Genomic DNA, 17,077 nt, shown 5'->3' on the forward strand with positions numbered 1-17,077 from the left:
CAAATTCTGCATGATTTATTAGCTTTGCAAATTGAGTATTATTTATAATGCTCTCAAGTTTTATCATATTTTTAATAGGTATAATAATAGTAGGGTAGTTTTGAAATTAAGTGAAAAATATACATGAAATCTTAAGACACTGTTCCATTAGATATGTATTAAATGAAAATGAAATGGTGCAAGTCATTTACTATGGTTGCATAGCTTTGCTGTATGTCTTGTGTACTCACCTTTAACAAATAAACCTATTGTTTATACTACCAAATACAAATCATGCATAGTAACAGTTCAATATGTGTTTACTTCATTAATTAATAATTATATTAATGTTTCAAAAATGTATCTAATACGTCTCTAAGATAAATAAAAATATGAAAATCTAGTAAAACACTTTGTATTTACCATAAACATAAAATTAAATTTGGCAAATTCAAACAGCTTCTTCAGTGTGTTGTACTACTTACTTACATCCCAGATATATGTTGGAATCATTCTACTGAGTGAAAATAGTCAGGTAAAATACCTTTATTGAAATATGGGATATGGAAGAAATGTTATGTTGGGCAGAAAGACTTGTAAATTCAGCAAAAGAATAATCTGATGATTTTAGCCCTTCGTAAAGCTGACTCTTTAGAGAAGGGTAATATTTATTGATAAGCTTAATATAAGTAAGTGAACAATTAAAGACCCAATGAAAATTACTTACCTTATAAATTGGTTTAATATTTGAATTTTGTAGGCTAGCATCTATTACACATTATTCTCATGTCTGTGTCATATTCTTAAATTATTATGCCCTTGAGATCAGGGATATTTCCTTGGGTTGTAATTATTTGGATGCAATTTTCCCATAGAGTCTTTCCAATTAAGTCACTGTCATTCATTTATTCACTCATTTATTCATTATTTTATTGAGCTTTAGCCCAGTGCAAAATTTTATCTTATTATTTGAAACAACTACAGTATTATTTGTCCATCAGCTCCAAAGAATTTAATAAGAAAAAATAATTCACATACCATTGACTACCAAGGTTGAAGGTAAAAAATGACAAAAGAAAGTTGCAAATAGATTGGTATGCAATTTTCAGGAAAAAAACACTCTCCTTTGTTGGAGAAAATCAATAAATATACAATGGAAAATGTATCATGACTTAAATTTTAAATAAAATATGTTCCTAAATAGATTAAGGAAAGAGTGATTCTAAGTAGAATGACTTACAAGAAAACATAGGATGTTCATTGTTTGTACTGCCATTAAATATTACGTAGTATAACTCCTGCCTTAAAACAAAAAATAAAATGAGCTTAACTAATGTTTTCAGTATGGTCTCTCCTTATAGATGTCAGGAAGGTTTTTCCTCTGTGATTATGGTCTTGTGTCCAATTTTCTGTCTTAGAGACCCATTGATTGCCAACTCTCTGCTCTGTGCTGCTGAGCAGAAAGGATTCAGGATTTAGAACCATGCTGTCCAAGGGAAGGGACTTCTGTGACATTTGAAGTGCTCTGTATTTGCCTCTATGCAGTATTGTCGCCCCAAGCCACATGTGACTTATTATTGACCATTTGAAATGTGACTAATGCAACTGAGGAATGGGATTTTTCCATTTTAATTAAGTTTAATTAAATAAAGGGATGTGACTCACGATTATACAGTATTGCACAGTGCAAACCTGAGTCACCCTTTTGGGAAAAGTAAATTCCGGTGAATTTGATCCACAAAAGGATCTGCTATGGTCAAAGTGCAGTATGCACAATAATTCCTGTGAGATCTTATTACATTCTTTCTTTGCTGAAACCAGTAGTTTTGCCCTGTATAATCATTGCCCATATAATATTGTTAATTCAGATATACACAAAAGAAAACTAATAAATTTTATCTGCAGGAATCTGAAGACTTCTCCTAGAAAGTGACTTTTCAACTTAATCTTACAAGAAAGAAAGGTTATCCTGGGCTTGAAGGCTAAGGATGGGTGAAAGGAGAAGGAAGATGTTTCAGGCAAAGATGAGAAAAGTATGACATGATCAGGAAATACTGGATAGTTCAGAATAACTTGCAGCAAGACGTCTTTAGGGAATTCTGGATAATTCATAATAATTTGCACACAACACGTTTTTGTGAGAAGCAGGAGGAAAATAGAATTTTAGAAAAATATAAAAATATACATTCTTTAAAGTGTCCCAAGAACTGTTTTTTACATTATTTTATGTAATTTTCCACAAAAATGTTCATTCTATCACATATATGTAGAGTTTTATTTTCTTTCCATCTTAAAACATCATTTATGTTTTAATCATTAAATAAAATAACTAAAATTGCAACATTATTGCCAAAATTTATTACTTGGACAAGATTGAGATTTAGGAAATTTATTACCATGATGTCACCAATGGTTTATAATTTATAAGACTTTGGATTAGACATTAGCACAGTTATTATTTCCTCTAATGCCTTACCTCACCACAGTCTAATAACATTCAGGAAATCCAAAAGACAAAGGGGAAAGAGTAGTCTTGAAAGCTAAAAATAGTCGTTGAAAACTGATGCAATCATGTAATAAAATATGGCACAATAACTTACATGATTTGCTCATAGTATCTGCTAAAGCAATTAGAGTCCATGCAGCTAGTTCCTTGTTCATGTATTACTAAACATGAAAACTGTTTCAGCCCAAGTAAGACATATAGGCTGTACAGTTAAATTGTGTACATGGGTCTTGGGATATTCAGTCTTATTATTTGATGTGGGATTTACTTCATATTCTTCAAGAATAGAAAATCACTAGATAGTACTCAGATTTCCAAAGGTTTTACAGGTACAGCCAGACAATGAACTATGTGGTATATTATACATAACAACATAGGATGTTAACATAAAATTATATTAAACAGTATTCCTTCACACGGAGTCAATATCTTTAGACATCTAATAGGTCTTGCTCATTAGAAAATAGAACAGCAATATTGGTGTCTGTTCATATCAATGATATTAAATTTATCAGACATGATAAAGAGGGTTGTCCTTTTTAATTAAATATTTTGTGCAAATTCCATTAAATAACATAATCTTAGAAATTCCCAATAAATTATTTTAAAGATTGGCAGTTATATTCATTTTGAAATAAAATTACATATTTAAAAAATCACTACTCTTTTCTAATTTGAATGATTCTTTGTTCAGCTATAGGAAATAACAGTTCTTGAGGCTGTCTTAAGTTTTACTGATGAAAACATAGGCAGGCATTTCTAGTGTAGTATAAGAGACTGAACAGCATGAGACAGAATGATTTTACTGCAGCAACTGTAAATAATGGAAAAGAGAATTATTTTTGAAGGCATAGTAAGTATATTTTATAGGACATTATAATGCATCTTCACATCAACTATGAGATTTTCTTATCCTATTACGGATGAGGAATCTGAGTTTTAGGAGGGTTTAGGGACTTGCCTGAGGCCCAGAGCTAATAAATGGCAGAGCCAGGGATAACACCCAGCTCTGTCCAATTTCAACATTACTACATGTAATGGGTATGAATTTTATACTACAAACATTTATATGCAAGAAATGTCATTTTGCTCCCCCATCCAGAAATCAAATTACATTTATTCCAAGCCCCCATCTCACTGAACTGGAAAGGAAATTCAATTTGTTCTGCCCCTGTATAGTACCATATAAGAATATAGGAGATTTACATGGTAGACACTCAGAAATGTGGGTAAAAATTACATCTACAAGAAAGATATTGTGTATTAGTAAAGGAGGTGATCAACTTAGTAGTTATTTATGGAGTTGAATAAAAAGGAGAAAAGGTTTGTGCAGATTACCTGACACCATGATGAAGGAGAGAATTTCATCTTCTCTTGAACCATAACTGATGTGCTTAACCTCTCTTCCTGTGAAGTTTAATCCTCCACCTTATAAATCAAGTATTACATGAGATTGGAAGTATTTCTCATCTACCTTGGCATTGTCTGATTGACTTGGACATATGATCCCAAACATTAAACGCCTCATACTTTGAGAGGATATCTCCCCTGTGTTTGTCACTATTGTAAAACACCATGAGTAAAAGAAACTATCACAGTATTTGTAATATTGCCCACCATACCACTTCTCCCTGCTACTTCCTTTAACCTATAATTAATAATCTTATATAATTAATAATCTTATGCATAAATTTTAATAACATTTTCTATGATCTGTGGCAATAGAATTTAGATCTTTTCCTGGAGTGTCTATTTTATTATTTCCTAATTTATAATCAAAATATATGTGCATCTAAATATTTTTAAAGGTTCTTTAATGTTTTTATTAAAATATATCAATTAATTCCAGGTTATAATATTAATATTTAAGTGCCCATGACAAATTATATTTGTGAACAAGTTTAGTATTTGGTGACTTAAGGAACTATCTTTAATAACTCTGTTACATTACTTTAGGATTTTGACAATAAGGGTAACAACTTATGTTAAACTTTCATATTATTTTGTTAAAGTGGCAATATGAGCAGTAGGAATAGTGAAATTAAATGGCATTTTTATCTTACTGGTTTAAAATGTTTTATATAAATTTTTACATTTATCTAAAAAGTTTGTGAGGCTAAGTATCTTTATCCAAATTGATTTTTGGGCACAAGAAACTCAGAGATATGGGATGGTGACCCAAGATCCAAACTCGGTTATTGACTATCTGGGCCTGGTGCCTGGCTCACTACCCTTCTCACTACAACTTGGCACAATTCTGATAAAACCTATAAATTACTGCACAATATAAATTTGAGAACTAAGCTGAAGAAACATCATTGCAAAGGGACAGCTAATTTTCAAATACAGAATTGATGCAAGGAAAGAATAGATAATTCTCACTCAGTAATAAAACCAAAGAACACTTTTGGTTTGCTTCCTCTTTTATTTTCCTCTTTAATTCAAATGAGTTTTAAGAGTCATAATTTGAATTCCTGCCATTAGCTCCATCAGAAATATTAAACATTAAATAAAGTGATCCTTACTGATCATAAAATGAACACCATTTACTATTCTGAGATAGAAAATACTTTTATGTGAATAGTAGAGAAATTGCCAAAAAAGCTATTTTATTTCGGTCTATGGACAAGTTAATGTTCTACTGGAAAAAGCATACATATTCTGACCTAATTAATTCCCAGGGCACCTGGGTCTGAAAGAGTGCTCAGAAATGTTTCCAAATTTCCTCCACTGTCACATATAGGTTGCAGTAGCTAGACACATCTGACAGCAGGTCTCAGGCATACATTAGTCACCTCTGTATCAAGGTTTTTGTCATCATGCTTTCCCACACACATTCTACCTCAGGACATGAGCATATTTTATGTAGTCAAAAGTTCATTCCTGTCTCTGGGTACCTGGCTCCACTTGAGCAGACTTCCTTGCGATAAAAATGTGCTTATTGTTCTAAAGACATCATTTCCAGTCTCACTGTGCCTAATATTCAATTTGGTGTTTCCCTCTCAGAGGTAGATAGGGATAGTTTCAGGTACCTTCCCTGCTGCATATATAAGTTTAAAATACAGGAGAGGGCTGGAGAGATAGCTCAGTAGGTAGAGTACTTGCCTTGCAAGCACAAAGTCCTGGGTTCGATCCCCAGCACCACCAAAAAAAAAAAAAAAAAAAAAAAAAAAAAATACAGGAGAAACATGTATACACCAAAGTTTACAAAGAACAGAGTGGGGAAATGAGGCTCTGGTTATTTAGCACTTTGTCATGCAAGCTCTACAAATTTATTCTAGACAGCTAATGTAGTGGGTTGTTACTTTTATTCTCTATCCAGGAAGAAACTTAAACTTTATTTATATTTAAAAGTCTTTCTTCAAGAGCCATTAGGATAGATCTTAATGTACCTACGTGAGGAAATGATCTTTCTTTTCCTGTCATGCCACATTCTGTTCTTTAGAGTTTGTTTACACGTTGTTACTTGGGACATGCTAACTGCTATTAAAAATCAAACTAAATAGATAGTTAGCTAATAACAGCTCTTTTAATCCACTTAATTTGTTTTCTCATTTGAAGTTTACCCAAATAAAAACATTCCTTGTTTTTGGACGTGAATCTTCAACCTGTATGATTAATGGACATGTTCAAAACACTTTGTCTTATAAATGAAATGAAACCCTTATGAATGAAGCCCTTCTCTTGTTTTAACCTACAGGACAACATTTTTAAACTGGAGGACTCCCATTTTGAAAATGGCCGTGGGAAGAGTCCTTATGATCCTAAGTTGCTGACGGCATCTCTTTTAATAGGTATGTAGTAAAGGATCAATTAAACAGCAAATTGCTCATAAAAATAACCATGTTGCTTGTTTACTTTTTATCTACCAAGTATTTCACTATTAATCATAAAAAAAAATTTAGCAGGAGAACATCAGTTGTGATATGGTTCAGTATTTTGAAAATGAAGAAAAAACACTAAATGCTCTTTTGGTACTTGCACTATCAAGTCTGGTTCTTGGTTGTAATGATTTAGTACCATTTTTTAAAAAGAGTGTGACTTAGTGCTAGCCTAGCATGTATGAGGCCCTGGGTTCAATCCCCAGTAGTGAAGAAAATTTAAAAAGAAGAAATGAAAAAGTCCTGTTTAATCAATGTACCTCCCCACTTGAACTTCAGTATTAATCTGATAAAAAATGTTTTTTGATTTTCATCTCATGAAAAGGTTGCTTAAAGAATATTGAGAAATTCTTAAGAAACAATGCCATTCATTCTATCTTGCTAAATATAGTCAAGGTCCATAACTGCCTCAACATTTGGACACCTTGTCCCACACAATCAGTGTAAATGTCTGATTGGCCACACAATCAGTGTAAAGGCCTGATTAAACAGGCCTTTTTCACTTCTTCTTTTTTAATTTTCTTCACTACTGGGGATTGAACCCAGGGCCTCACACATGCTAGGCTGCACTAAGTCACACTCTTTTTAAAAGATGGTACTAAATCATTAAACCAAGAACCAGTGTCCCACACAAACAGTGTAAATCAGCACTGTTGGCAAAGCCCTCCAGTGTTGCTCAAGTTTTCTCAACCTTTATCTTGTATACTAGGATATTCTAAGGAAGCTGTTGCTTGTCTGCTTTTGTGACCTTAGGCCTTTTTAAAAATAGGCCAAGGCATTTTGTGATTTCCTCTATCTTTCTTCTCACCATGTTTTATTCAAGCTTTCCTTTTTCCTCTTTTACTTCAAGGTTGCAGCTGGGGGGTGGGGTGTTCAGCTGTACTTCAGAAGGGCAGAAGCAGGAGGATGAAATTAGGTAGAAGTAGGAGAAAACAATAGTGTGTACTGAAAGAAAGAATATTTTGCATATCCTTTTAACCCTCTCCATGCGGGGGTTAGATTTTTACACAAACAGTGGTTAATTATAAAGTAGTATTTCCTTCCTTCCTTCCTTCCTTCCTTCCTTCCTTCCTTTTATTTTGCTTTGTATTTCTTTATTTTTTGAGGCTACCAACAACATAACACATGAAATATTCTGTTGTGATTCTGCATAGTGATGTAGAAATGATGTACTTTTGCCCTTTTTCTATAAAATATAGAACATAATTATTTGATAACAACCAAAATAATAGTGAAAAGTTTCTAATATAAAATTGCTAGTTGAATTTCGAATAATAAATCTAAATTTAAAAAATAAATCATTACCTGATATGTCATAAATTCATAAACCTTTTCATCATTTTCCTTTTACAAATAACTCCTTTTATACTTGAGAAAATAAAATGCTAGTCATGTAGCCTACTGCATTAACTATGAAGATAAATTTTTCCACTGTTGCATGGTGTTTACTTTATCACTAATCCCTATTCTATGAAGAATAAAACCACTTCAGCATAAATCATCTCATTGCTTTTCAGATCTAGACAATTTTATTCCATTTGATCCATTTATGCAGTACTTTAACAACAGTTTCAGACATGGAGGAATGTAGCATACTTATAATTTTCCTATTCTCAGGTAGCTTAGTGATTATATGTGAATGCCCTCCTCAAGAGTATGTGCTGAAATCTGAAACCCATCTCAAAAAATAGGAGGATCCAATTGTCATGTATAACTAAAAAGAATAATATTTTAAAAAAATAAATATTAAAAAATAGGAGGAGCTGTACCTTGTTCTGACTTGCAAGCCAATACTTATTCAAATTTGCACACTGAGAAAATATGTATTTCCTCAAAAAGCAGGATGCAGAAGCCTTCTTAAGGCTGCAGCATGGAGCAGCCTTAGTTTATGGTATGCTTCTCAGTAGGGTTTTGCTTGATTATTTATTTTAATATTCCATTGAGAAAGGATGATGACAGGTAGATATTACATAGCTCCTATGGTATGCAACCATGCAATATTCACAAAGAATATAAAACTTCATAATTTTGTTTTTATATTAGAATTTCTTTGAAAAAGATGTATAGATTTTATGAAAAGAAAGAGAATGAGGGAAGGTCAGCAAGTCAAAGAGAGGATGTGTGGTTGAGAAAGAACAATAGACATTTCAGAAGAACAACCTTGACACAGAATTCCATTCCTCACATACCCAATATGGAAAAATGACCAAGGAACTTTCAGAGGTAGAAATGCTTATTGACAAGATCAGAACAATTAATTTCTGAACCAGGTAAACAGAAAGATGCAGAAAAAGGAACAAGTCCTCTTAGATCTGATAAAATCACTCAAAATACCCACAAAACCATTTGAATTCAAGACCTGTAACTCTCTTTATGGGGCTTGTTTATTTCCTTCATAACTATGTTATTAATTCTTCTTACAGTACATTTAATTCCCCTTGTTGAGATTTTCTTGGCATTTTCTTATGCTGCTTTAAAAAGAATGCTTTCTAGTTTAATAGAGGTTTTTAGCATAAATATTTTCCTAAACACTTCCCAAATTCTTTTACAAATGGGGTAACAGCTGTCCCTGAAATACACAGGTTACACTTTGTATACTAGAAAATGGTCATTAGGAAAGCCTATCTGCCCACATAATCCAGAGAAGTTTCCCCCATTTCAGCACATAAGATAGAAATTTTTAGGTGGTTCCAGGCTGCTTCCTTCCCCCAATACTGGGAAACAAAATTCCAGGTTTGGCTCAAACCATCTATAAGCTGACCAGATGGATTTTTGTAGCAGATATTTCTTAAACCACCAATCCCAGTATACTACAGTTTCAACTAGTAGTATACTTTAAAACCAGATGACAGCTGAAAGATTTAGTTTATAAAAACTATCAAGATTTGGTATAACCTCTTTCCAAAAAGTCATGGATTTTTAAACTGATAACCATAGAAAATGTGATTTCTCATCTAAGTGATGCATAGTAACTGAATTAAGTCCACAAATCCTATAACATGTCCTAAGTTTTTCCAATCACCTTATTAAAGGTAATTTTGCCAATCTTCTTTAATAATGATCTTGTCAATATGAAATTGCTCCAGAATTTATTTTTAAAATATTTCTGATTCCTTCCACCTGCAAATATTTTTTATGTCTTTGTTTGAAATTGCTTTATTAAAGATAGCAGTTGCTCCCTTGCTCAGAATAAATGCCAGGTGTGAACACATCACAAGAATAAAACCTAGTATTTTCCACACTAATTAAGTACCATCTCACATTTTCATGATGTGAAAGGAATAGTCAACTTGAGAGCAATTTTATTTCCTTATTGAAATCTTTTCCAGGCAATGAGGCACTAATAATTTAGAAATATTTCATCACTAAGAGATATTATTGAAGTCTATTTCAAAGGTCTGGGACTTTCATTTAAGGTTTATATCTTTAAGCTAGAATTTTGCCTTGATTCAGGAAAGAATATAATTTAACATCAGAAAATGGTCTCACTGGGTGTTAGGATAAGTAAGGTACTCCCTAAATTAATTAAATGAAATTGAGAAAATTATTTGAACCTCTCTGAACCTTAATTTCTTTGCATGTAAAATGGTGTGCCATACCAATTCTACTAGCTTGTTGTGAGAAATAAGACAGTGTAATGGCATGCTACCATTTTGTGTATTTGCATATTTCTGGAATATATGTGAAGTAAAAGCAAACAAATAATAACAACAACAACAAACCTAGTAGCAGTGGCCCCCTGTGGGTAGCTGGAAAGCAGATTAGGCGCATTATAAGTTTTATATTTTTAATTCTGTACCATATGCATATTTTACTACTTAGAAAATGTTAGTTTTAAAAGAACAGAAGTAACAAAACAGAAGGAAGGTGCTTAATAAATGTAAAAAATGTAACATTGTCCCCATATCTTTCCATTCCAGGGAATTAATTTTAACTGTGCTCTGTGTGTGTTGTTGTGTGTGTTTTGTGTCTGTGTTGTGTGTGTTTTGTGTGTGTGTGTGTGTGTGTGTGTGAGAGTGAGGGGGGGGAAGGGATAGAGGTATAACTTTCTTTTTTCCCTTCTGTTTCTAATTACTCTACTAGCCTGTGAGTGGAGTTTACTTAAGGTGTTAACAACCTAAAGTCTTGGTATTTAGGTCTGTTTGATTTTTGCTCACATCCATGTTACGCTTTTCACCTGTGTTAGTAATGCTGCAATTCCATCAGGAAATAGTTTTTTTTTTTTTTTTTTTTTTTTCTTTCTGTTTCTCTTCACCACACCCTTCTTAGGAATGGTAATCTGATACATTAACTGATCTAAGCCACATTTTCTTCTTCATTTTGGCTATGAACAGAAAGTCTAGAGTGCGTATAAACATTTGTTTTTAAAATACATGCTTCTCAGGTAACTCAACCATGATGGAAACATAGATCACAAAAGTTTCTTTTCTTCTCATTAGAAAATACTTTCCTTAAAGACAGTTTTAAAAATTTAGGAAAGAATGGTGGTATATTCAAATAGCCATTTTCATCTTTGACAGTTTCAGATGGTTAGTTACATCTATCAACACTAATTTAATCTTAATCTAATATAATATTGTTGAGACATCAAAATACCCAGGTGGTAGTTTTTTGTAGAGATTTAAAGACTTTATTGGACAGAGTATACAAAACCATATATGTGTTTGTGTGTATTTGTGTTATATATAATTGTGTTATGTATAGATAAATGAAACAATTCCTTATTATCATCAATTTAATAAAATTGGACAACTGTCGTATTTCCTTTCACTAGTGACTCAGTATATGTGGAAAACTCAAAAACTGTATCACAAATGTAATGCCATTTGAATTACTGCAGAAAAACATTTACCTACTTCATATTTTCAAGAAAACTTATATTTAGGGTCAGAAAATTGTCAACACTATGCTCCAGAATCAACATATAATTTGATAATTTTATAAATGACCTAGAATCTACAAAAGATGTTTGGCTAGTAGGTTTTCATTTTAGACATATCTGTTATCCTAAAGTAAGTCAAAATTGAAGTCTACTAAATTATTTTAAATACAGATTTTTAGTTATCAATGGATCTTTTAATTTATTTATTTATAGTGTTGCTGAGTAACAAACCCAGGGCCTGGCACATGCCAGGCAAGCCCTCCACCCCTGAGCTACAACTCCAGCTCTTCTAAATTTTTTATAGTCAAACATCTTTAGATCATTTCAAATAGCCACAGATTAGAACACTTCTTTACTGTACAGTGAAAATGTTCAAGTCCACTAATTGATATTGTATTTCTGTTTCATAAGTAAGAAAGAGGAGGATATTTTACCACCTGTATTTTTGGGCAAAAGCAATAAAGACATCATACTTATTTGGAACAATCAGCCCTGGTGAGAACCCCTATAGAAATCTCTCCAGCAATCTCAACAGGAAATCTGATCTAAGGCCTGGTACAAAGGAACAGTAACTGACAATGAGTATGGACAGTAAGAGAAGGTGCCCTCATGGCCACCTAATCATCTGGTCTCCTCCAGCTCAAGAAAACCTGGCTCTTGTTAAAAACAATATGTGGGTGGGAGGTAATTTCCTATGACTGGAGGCAACTGGTGCCTAACCTGCAAACTTCCTTTCCTTTATAAGACAATATCTTAATTTAACTCTCTTTTAGGAATATTGAGTTAATAGCTTTTCTACTGAACACCTTTTCTAATATGAACAAGTTTTCTATCTGCTCTGAAAAGAATAATAAAATCAGACTCACTACCTTTGCCTTCGTTTCTATTGATTTTTGCCATCCTCATATGAAAGCAAGCAATATAATATATCACATTTTGTGATAATAGAATATCACAAAAAAATGCATCAGGATGGTGTTTTACATCCAAATAACAGTTTTGCTGTTGCTATTTCAACTGCCTCTTGAATAGAGTTTGTGTGTAATAACAACCGTAGTTATGAATTTCATTTACCCTAAAGAAATTAACTGACAGAATGATTAATCAGTGGCATTTTTGACTCCACCATTTCCGGGTAAATCCCCTGTTGAGCAAGGCCTGTCTGATGTTAAATTGCTGTCTTCACCTTTTTGTCATTTTGCTTTCACTCACCCTGATTTTCACCACCTAGTGTGGTTCATGGGCAATGAGGCTCAACAGCTTTTGATTTTTCAAGGTTAAGAAGAGCCAATGCTTCCTCCCACACATGTTCCAACCTGAAAATGTTTAAAGTTGGTAGGTGTTTCACAAGACATTTTTACCTAACATCCTCTTATTTGCACACACACAAAAAAACATTCACCTGATGTTTAAAATTACTTTGCATTTATGTATCAATTCTTTGTAAAAAGATAAAACATTAACTTTTATAAAAACATTACAGTGACTAAATAGGGGTTAACAATAAAGAGACAATAGGCCTTTAAATGTTTCAAAGGGCCTTTGAAATTTATAGGTACCTGATTCATAGCATTTTTTGATCTTTAGAAAAGGGTATTTCTTTACCTGTAGTCAGGTAAAACATTATCATCATATTTCAATGTGGGCAAGTCACATTTGCACTTGAAATTTAATTAAGTGAAGAGAATGCAAGGTGCTTTTGAAACTCAAGGATACCTTGCTCTGACAATTTAGGATGATATATGAATACTCTTTATTTACCTAATAATCTGTACTCAATATATTATCTAAACAATATGTGTGTTTATCTTTAGTCACAACAATCCAAAATAAGAGAACAATTTTTTGCACAGTTTTCAGGATAAGGTATTTACTTACATGCAAGTTTAAAGCGGTAACTTCTTGTTCAGTGATTTTTCTCTTGTAGATATTTTCCATTATTCTGCAGATTCTTCAAAATCAAGCCCATTAAACACACATCAGTGAGCTAAATGATATAATAAGTTGCTTTGGGTGGGACCACTGAGAGTATCTATTTTACTTTACAAAGCTCTTGTTTAGGAGTGAAAAAGGAAGATGTAAACAAAGAACATTATATATGGAATCAGACTAATAAGATTTACCCAAATTCATTTATATATAAAGATTCACTGATTGTTTTCCATTTATCTACCATGAGACTACCTGGAAAATAATAACACTAAACAAATGTTTAAGTTATAATTTATCTATGCCCTATTTACTTTCTGAATATTTTCTAACTCAATAAAGCAAAACAATTAGCATAGTAGTTATCAACAAAATAATATTAAGATTTACTGTAATTATTGTGGATTGTTTGAAGAAATTTTTATCATTTTTGTTGTTTCATTTTGCAAAAACATTAATTCAGTGTAAGTAGGTAGGCGATTATGTGTTAAGTGGAAGAAATAATAGAGACACTTCTTGATTCAGACACAGAAAACCCAATTTTTACAAACTTGAGTTTCCAAACATGGTATGGTTTAATGTAAAAGGCTTGGAATGAAACAGGCCTGCGTTTGAACCTTCAGCTCGACTTGCCTAGGCATTAGCTGAGCAGTCCTGGATTTCTTGAACTATAAAATAGGGACAACATTATTTACGTCATGGGGATGTTGACAGAACTAAAGTGAGATAATTTGAAAGTGTCAAGCCAAAGCCTGACTGCCTGCCAAGCACAGAGCAGTATTCAACGAATCGAACTGCTCTTTCTCCTGCTTTTCTTCCTTTCCCTTTTGTTGTTTACCTTCTGGTTATGATCTCTCCATTATTAAACTCCTACTGAGATTTAACTCAATTTAGTAGTAGAAAGTCAAAAAGCAGTGAAATATTTAACAGTAAGATTATGATCTGAGTTTGCCAAAATTTCCTCCTCTTCAAATATATTTCTGTTAAATCTGAGGACTTATAGTGCACTTATTTTGGGCCTATATAATAGCTTGCACCAACTTAGAACATTTGTCCCACCAGATTAATTAAAAAAATAAAAAGCAGGAAAAAAACTGGCAAAGAAAATATGGGTCCTTTCAGAATTACAGTAAAACTTCACTAATTCAGATCCTACTAGAAAAAGGTACATAAACAGTTTAATTGCCATTAAAATAAGCAATAAGCAAGATTTTACAATGATCTCTTACCCCACTAAATAAGGTTATTAGAGACATAGTAGTTTTACACACATTTACAAAAAAAAAAAAAAACGTGATGAGTATAGTTTGTATTTTTGCCTTTTGTAAATTTAGTCACTGGTTTTAGTGGGAAAATAGTAAAATTTTATATATTAGCAATGTTCACACAATCAGTTTTTACTCAAATTTTCTAAGTGAGTATTAACTGAATAGTCAGGTATGTGAATGATCATTTGGTAAAGCACTCTTTCAAAAAACACAGGATGAAACCTAAGTAGATTTGCATAATGATAATTGTAGCATTTCTGTCTCCAGTGTGATCATAACATGAAACTTGTATTATCTTTTGTTTGTCTTGCCTTAATTGAATTAAATAATACCTATGTGATTTCATTTTGCCATTCCACAGATGGAGAATTATACTCTGGCACTGCAGCTGACTTCATGGGGCGAGACTTTGCTATATTCCGGACTCTGGGGCACCACCACCCAATCAGGACAGAGCAGCATGATTCCAGATGGCTCAATGGTAGGTGTACGTGCAAGAACTCAGGCATGTAACCTGTACATTAAGTCATTGAAGAACTTTCCCTTTATAGTATATATAACTTGACTTGAGATTTAGTGTATTGTTAATGCTAATGGTAGTGACCTCATGACTGGGTGTGAGAAAGTTGGGCAAAAAGAGAAAAGAGAGATTAAAATTTCAGGAAGTACATGTTTTGTGCCAAATGCGAAGTTTCTCAGTAGTTAGCTGTGGAAAGAGATCTGGGATAGAGCTACGGAAGGGAGGTAATGGAAAAAGATAAGATGGTTTACCAATTCTTTCTTACAGGGACACCACAATGAATCTCACAACATAGCATTTTTCCCCCTCCACATCTCCCTTTATTGCCTTGAGAACATAATATAAGGTACTGAACATCAAAAACGTTTTTTCAGTGCTAATAACATTATACTGACACTGTTTTCAAAATTTCAAAGGAGTTTCATATCATTATTTCACATGATTTCACCTCTAATCCTCCCAAAGATTCCCTCTCACATTTTATAGGTGAGAAAATTTAGATCAATATAGTATCTAACCCAATAGTCAATGATTTGTAACAGGAATCTGAACTTTAGACACAGTCTTAATTACTTGAACAAGTAGATTTTTTGTTGTTGTTAATTACTCCTTAATTTTTTTACCTTAGTTTAACATAGCAAAATGTGTATATGCATATGCTTGAAATAAATAAATGTTTTCATTCAGGTTTTTAACTAAATGGTCCTTATATATGCTTCTATGTAGTGGGAATGTCAGCCACACTTGTTTTCCCTGCCCTTACTTCTGGGAACCCCCAAATTTATTTTGTCACTTTTGTCCTTCATTGATCTGTTATAGAAAAACCACAAGTTGGCCTCTACACCTCAGCGATACTTCAGAGGACCATGAGTTGTGTGTGACAATCTTTGTTCTGATTTATCCTGTGCTTCAAAGTGAATATTCAAAACATAAATCAGACCTCAATTTACCTCAGTCAGCATCTCTTTCCTCCTGTGGCAATGTTTCTGATTGTCCTGTTATTTTTCATGCATTAGGGACAAAGATATGACTCTTAGATTCCTCATCTGTCTCTTCTGCCTTTGCTCATAATTGTATTGGTATTCTTCATAAATTAACCCAATAAATTTCTTTTGTTCTCATCTCTTTTTTGTCACTATATTCTTCCAATGATCTGAAATCTTGCACCCCTATCTCATGGGAAAACCCTTCTTTTAATCAGGGTATGCCACAATGTCCCTACGTGTTTATGTTCATACAGCCTGGTTAGGATTTATTTTCTCAATATTTTCACTTCCTTCAGTCACTTTCAATATGAATTTCATCTAATAGTCTATCCCTGAGCCACTCTTCCTCCAAAGGTCACTATGACCTTGTCTAACTTTTTATCAATCTCCATTTAGACAACCTCTCCTACAGCACTGCTAACTAGCCCGTTCTCCATGGTCTCTTATAGTAGATTCCCTTATTGCTCCTGTTTCCTCTATACATGGCTTCGGTTCCACACTGTTGTTTTGTTGTTTTAAATGCAGATGATGCCTAAGACCATTCCTGACTGAGTACCAACACTGTGGTAGCCTTTGGGTATGTAGCCAAATCCCTCCTCCTTGGAGCAGAGCCAGAGGACAATTGTGGAATATCTACCATCAATTATTAAACCTGGAATGTGTGTGGAGACAAAATGAGTCAGGAAAAAAAAACCAAAAAAATATCTGGTCTATTCTCAAACGGAAATATTTGTGTGAAAGGAAGAATGTTTGTTTTTTATTCACAAGAAGGTGACTTTGATCTGCTAAGGACTCTAAGGGGTGTACAGGCTTTCACTGTCCATGAGAAACAAAATCTCATTAGAAGATGGAATAGCATAAAGCAGAGTGTAGTATCCATTTCATTTTTATGGCCTTGGAGGAAAAAAAGTCATCAAGTTAAAGCTGCTTTTATGCTGCACGCTTGCATGTTGACAGCTGAGTCTGAAGAATTTACACTGTGGGAAAACACAGTCATTGTCCGCAGTTCTGTACTTCATCTCTGAAAATGTGTAGTTCATTTGAGAATTCAGTTATCAGTCTCTCAGCACTAAACGTGAGAACTGATTTCTCCAAATTAGCACAGAGGTTCCATGTGACAGGGTGC

General features: G+C 33.2%; 1 protein-coding gene and 1 long non-coding RNA gene across 8 annotated transcripts in view; one reads left to right on the forward strand and one right to left on the reverse strand.

The window, feature by feature from the left end:
• Sema3a (semaphorin 3A) overlaps nt 1–17,077 on the forward strand; it is a 459,630-nt gene that overhangs the window by 367,974 nt on the left and 74,579 nt on the right. For all 6 annotated transcript variants that reach the window (XM_047562544.1, XM_047562545.1, XM_047562546.1 and 3 more), the window contains 2 exons: nt 6,186–6,279; nt 14,807–14,926. In XM_047562544.1, coding sequence (XP_047418500.1) covers nt 6,186–6,279; nt 14,807–14,926 — 214 coding nt within the window. The remainder of the gene's footprint in view (nt 1–6,185; nt 6,280–14,806; nt 14,927–17,077) is intronic.
• The window catches only part of LOC124991772 (uncharacterized), a 45,853-nt gene that overhangs the window by 10,118 nt on the left and 18,658 nt on the right, over nt 1–17,077 (reverse strand). Inside the window, exon 3 of one of the 2 annotated variants that reach the window (XR_007109941.1) lies at nt 13,127–13,235. The exons of the other annotated variant lie outside the window; for it this stretch is intronic. This is a non-coding gene — a long non-coding RNA (uncharacterized LOC124991772). The remainder of the gene's footprint in view (nt 1–13,126; nt 13,236–17,077) is intronic. 2 annotated transcript variants of the gene reach the window in all.

Source organism: Sciurus carolinensis, chromosome 8 (genome assembly GCF_902686445.1).
Source record: "Sciurus carolinensis chromosome 8, mSciCar1.2, whole genome shotgun sequence".
In the NCBI taxonomy this organism is placed as follows: domain Eukaryota; kingdom Metazoa; phylum Chordata; class Mammalia; order Rodentia; family Sciuridae; genus Sciurus; species Sciurus carolinensis.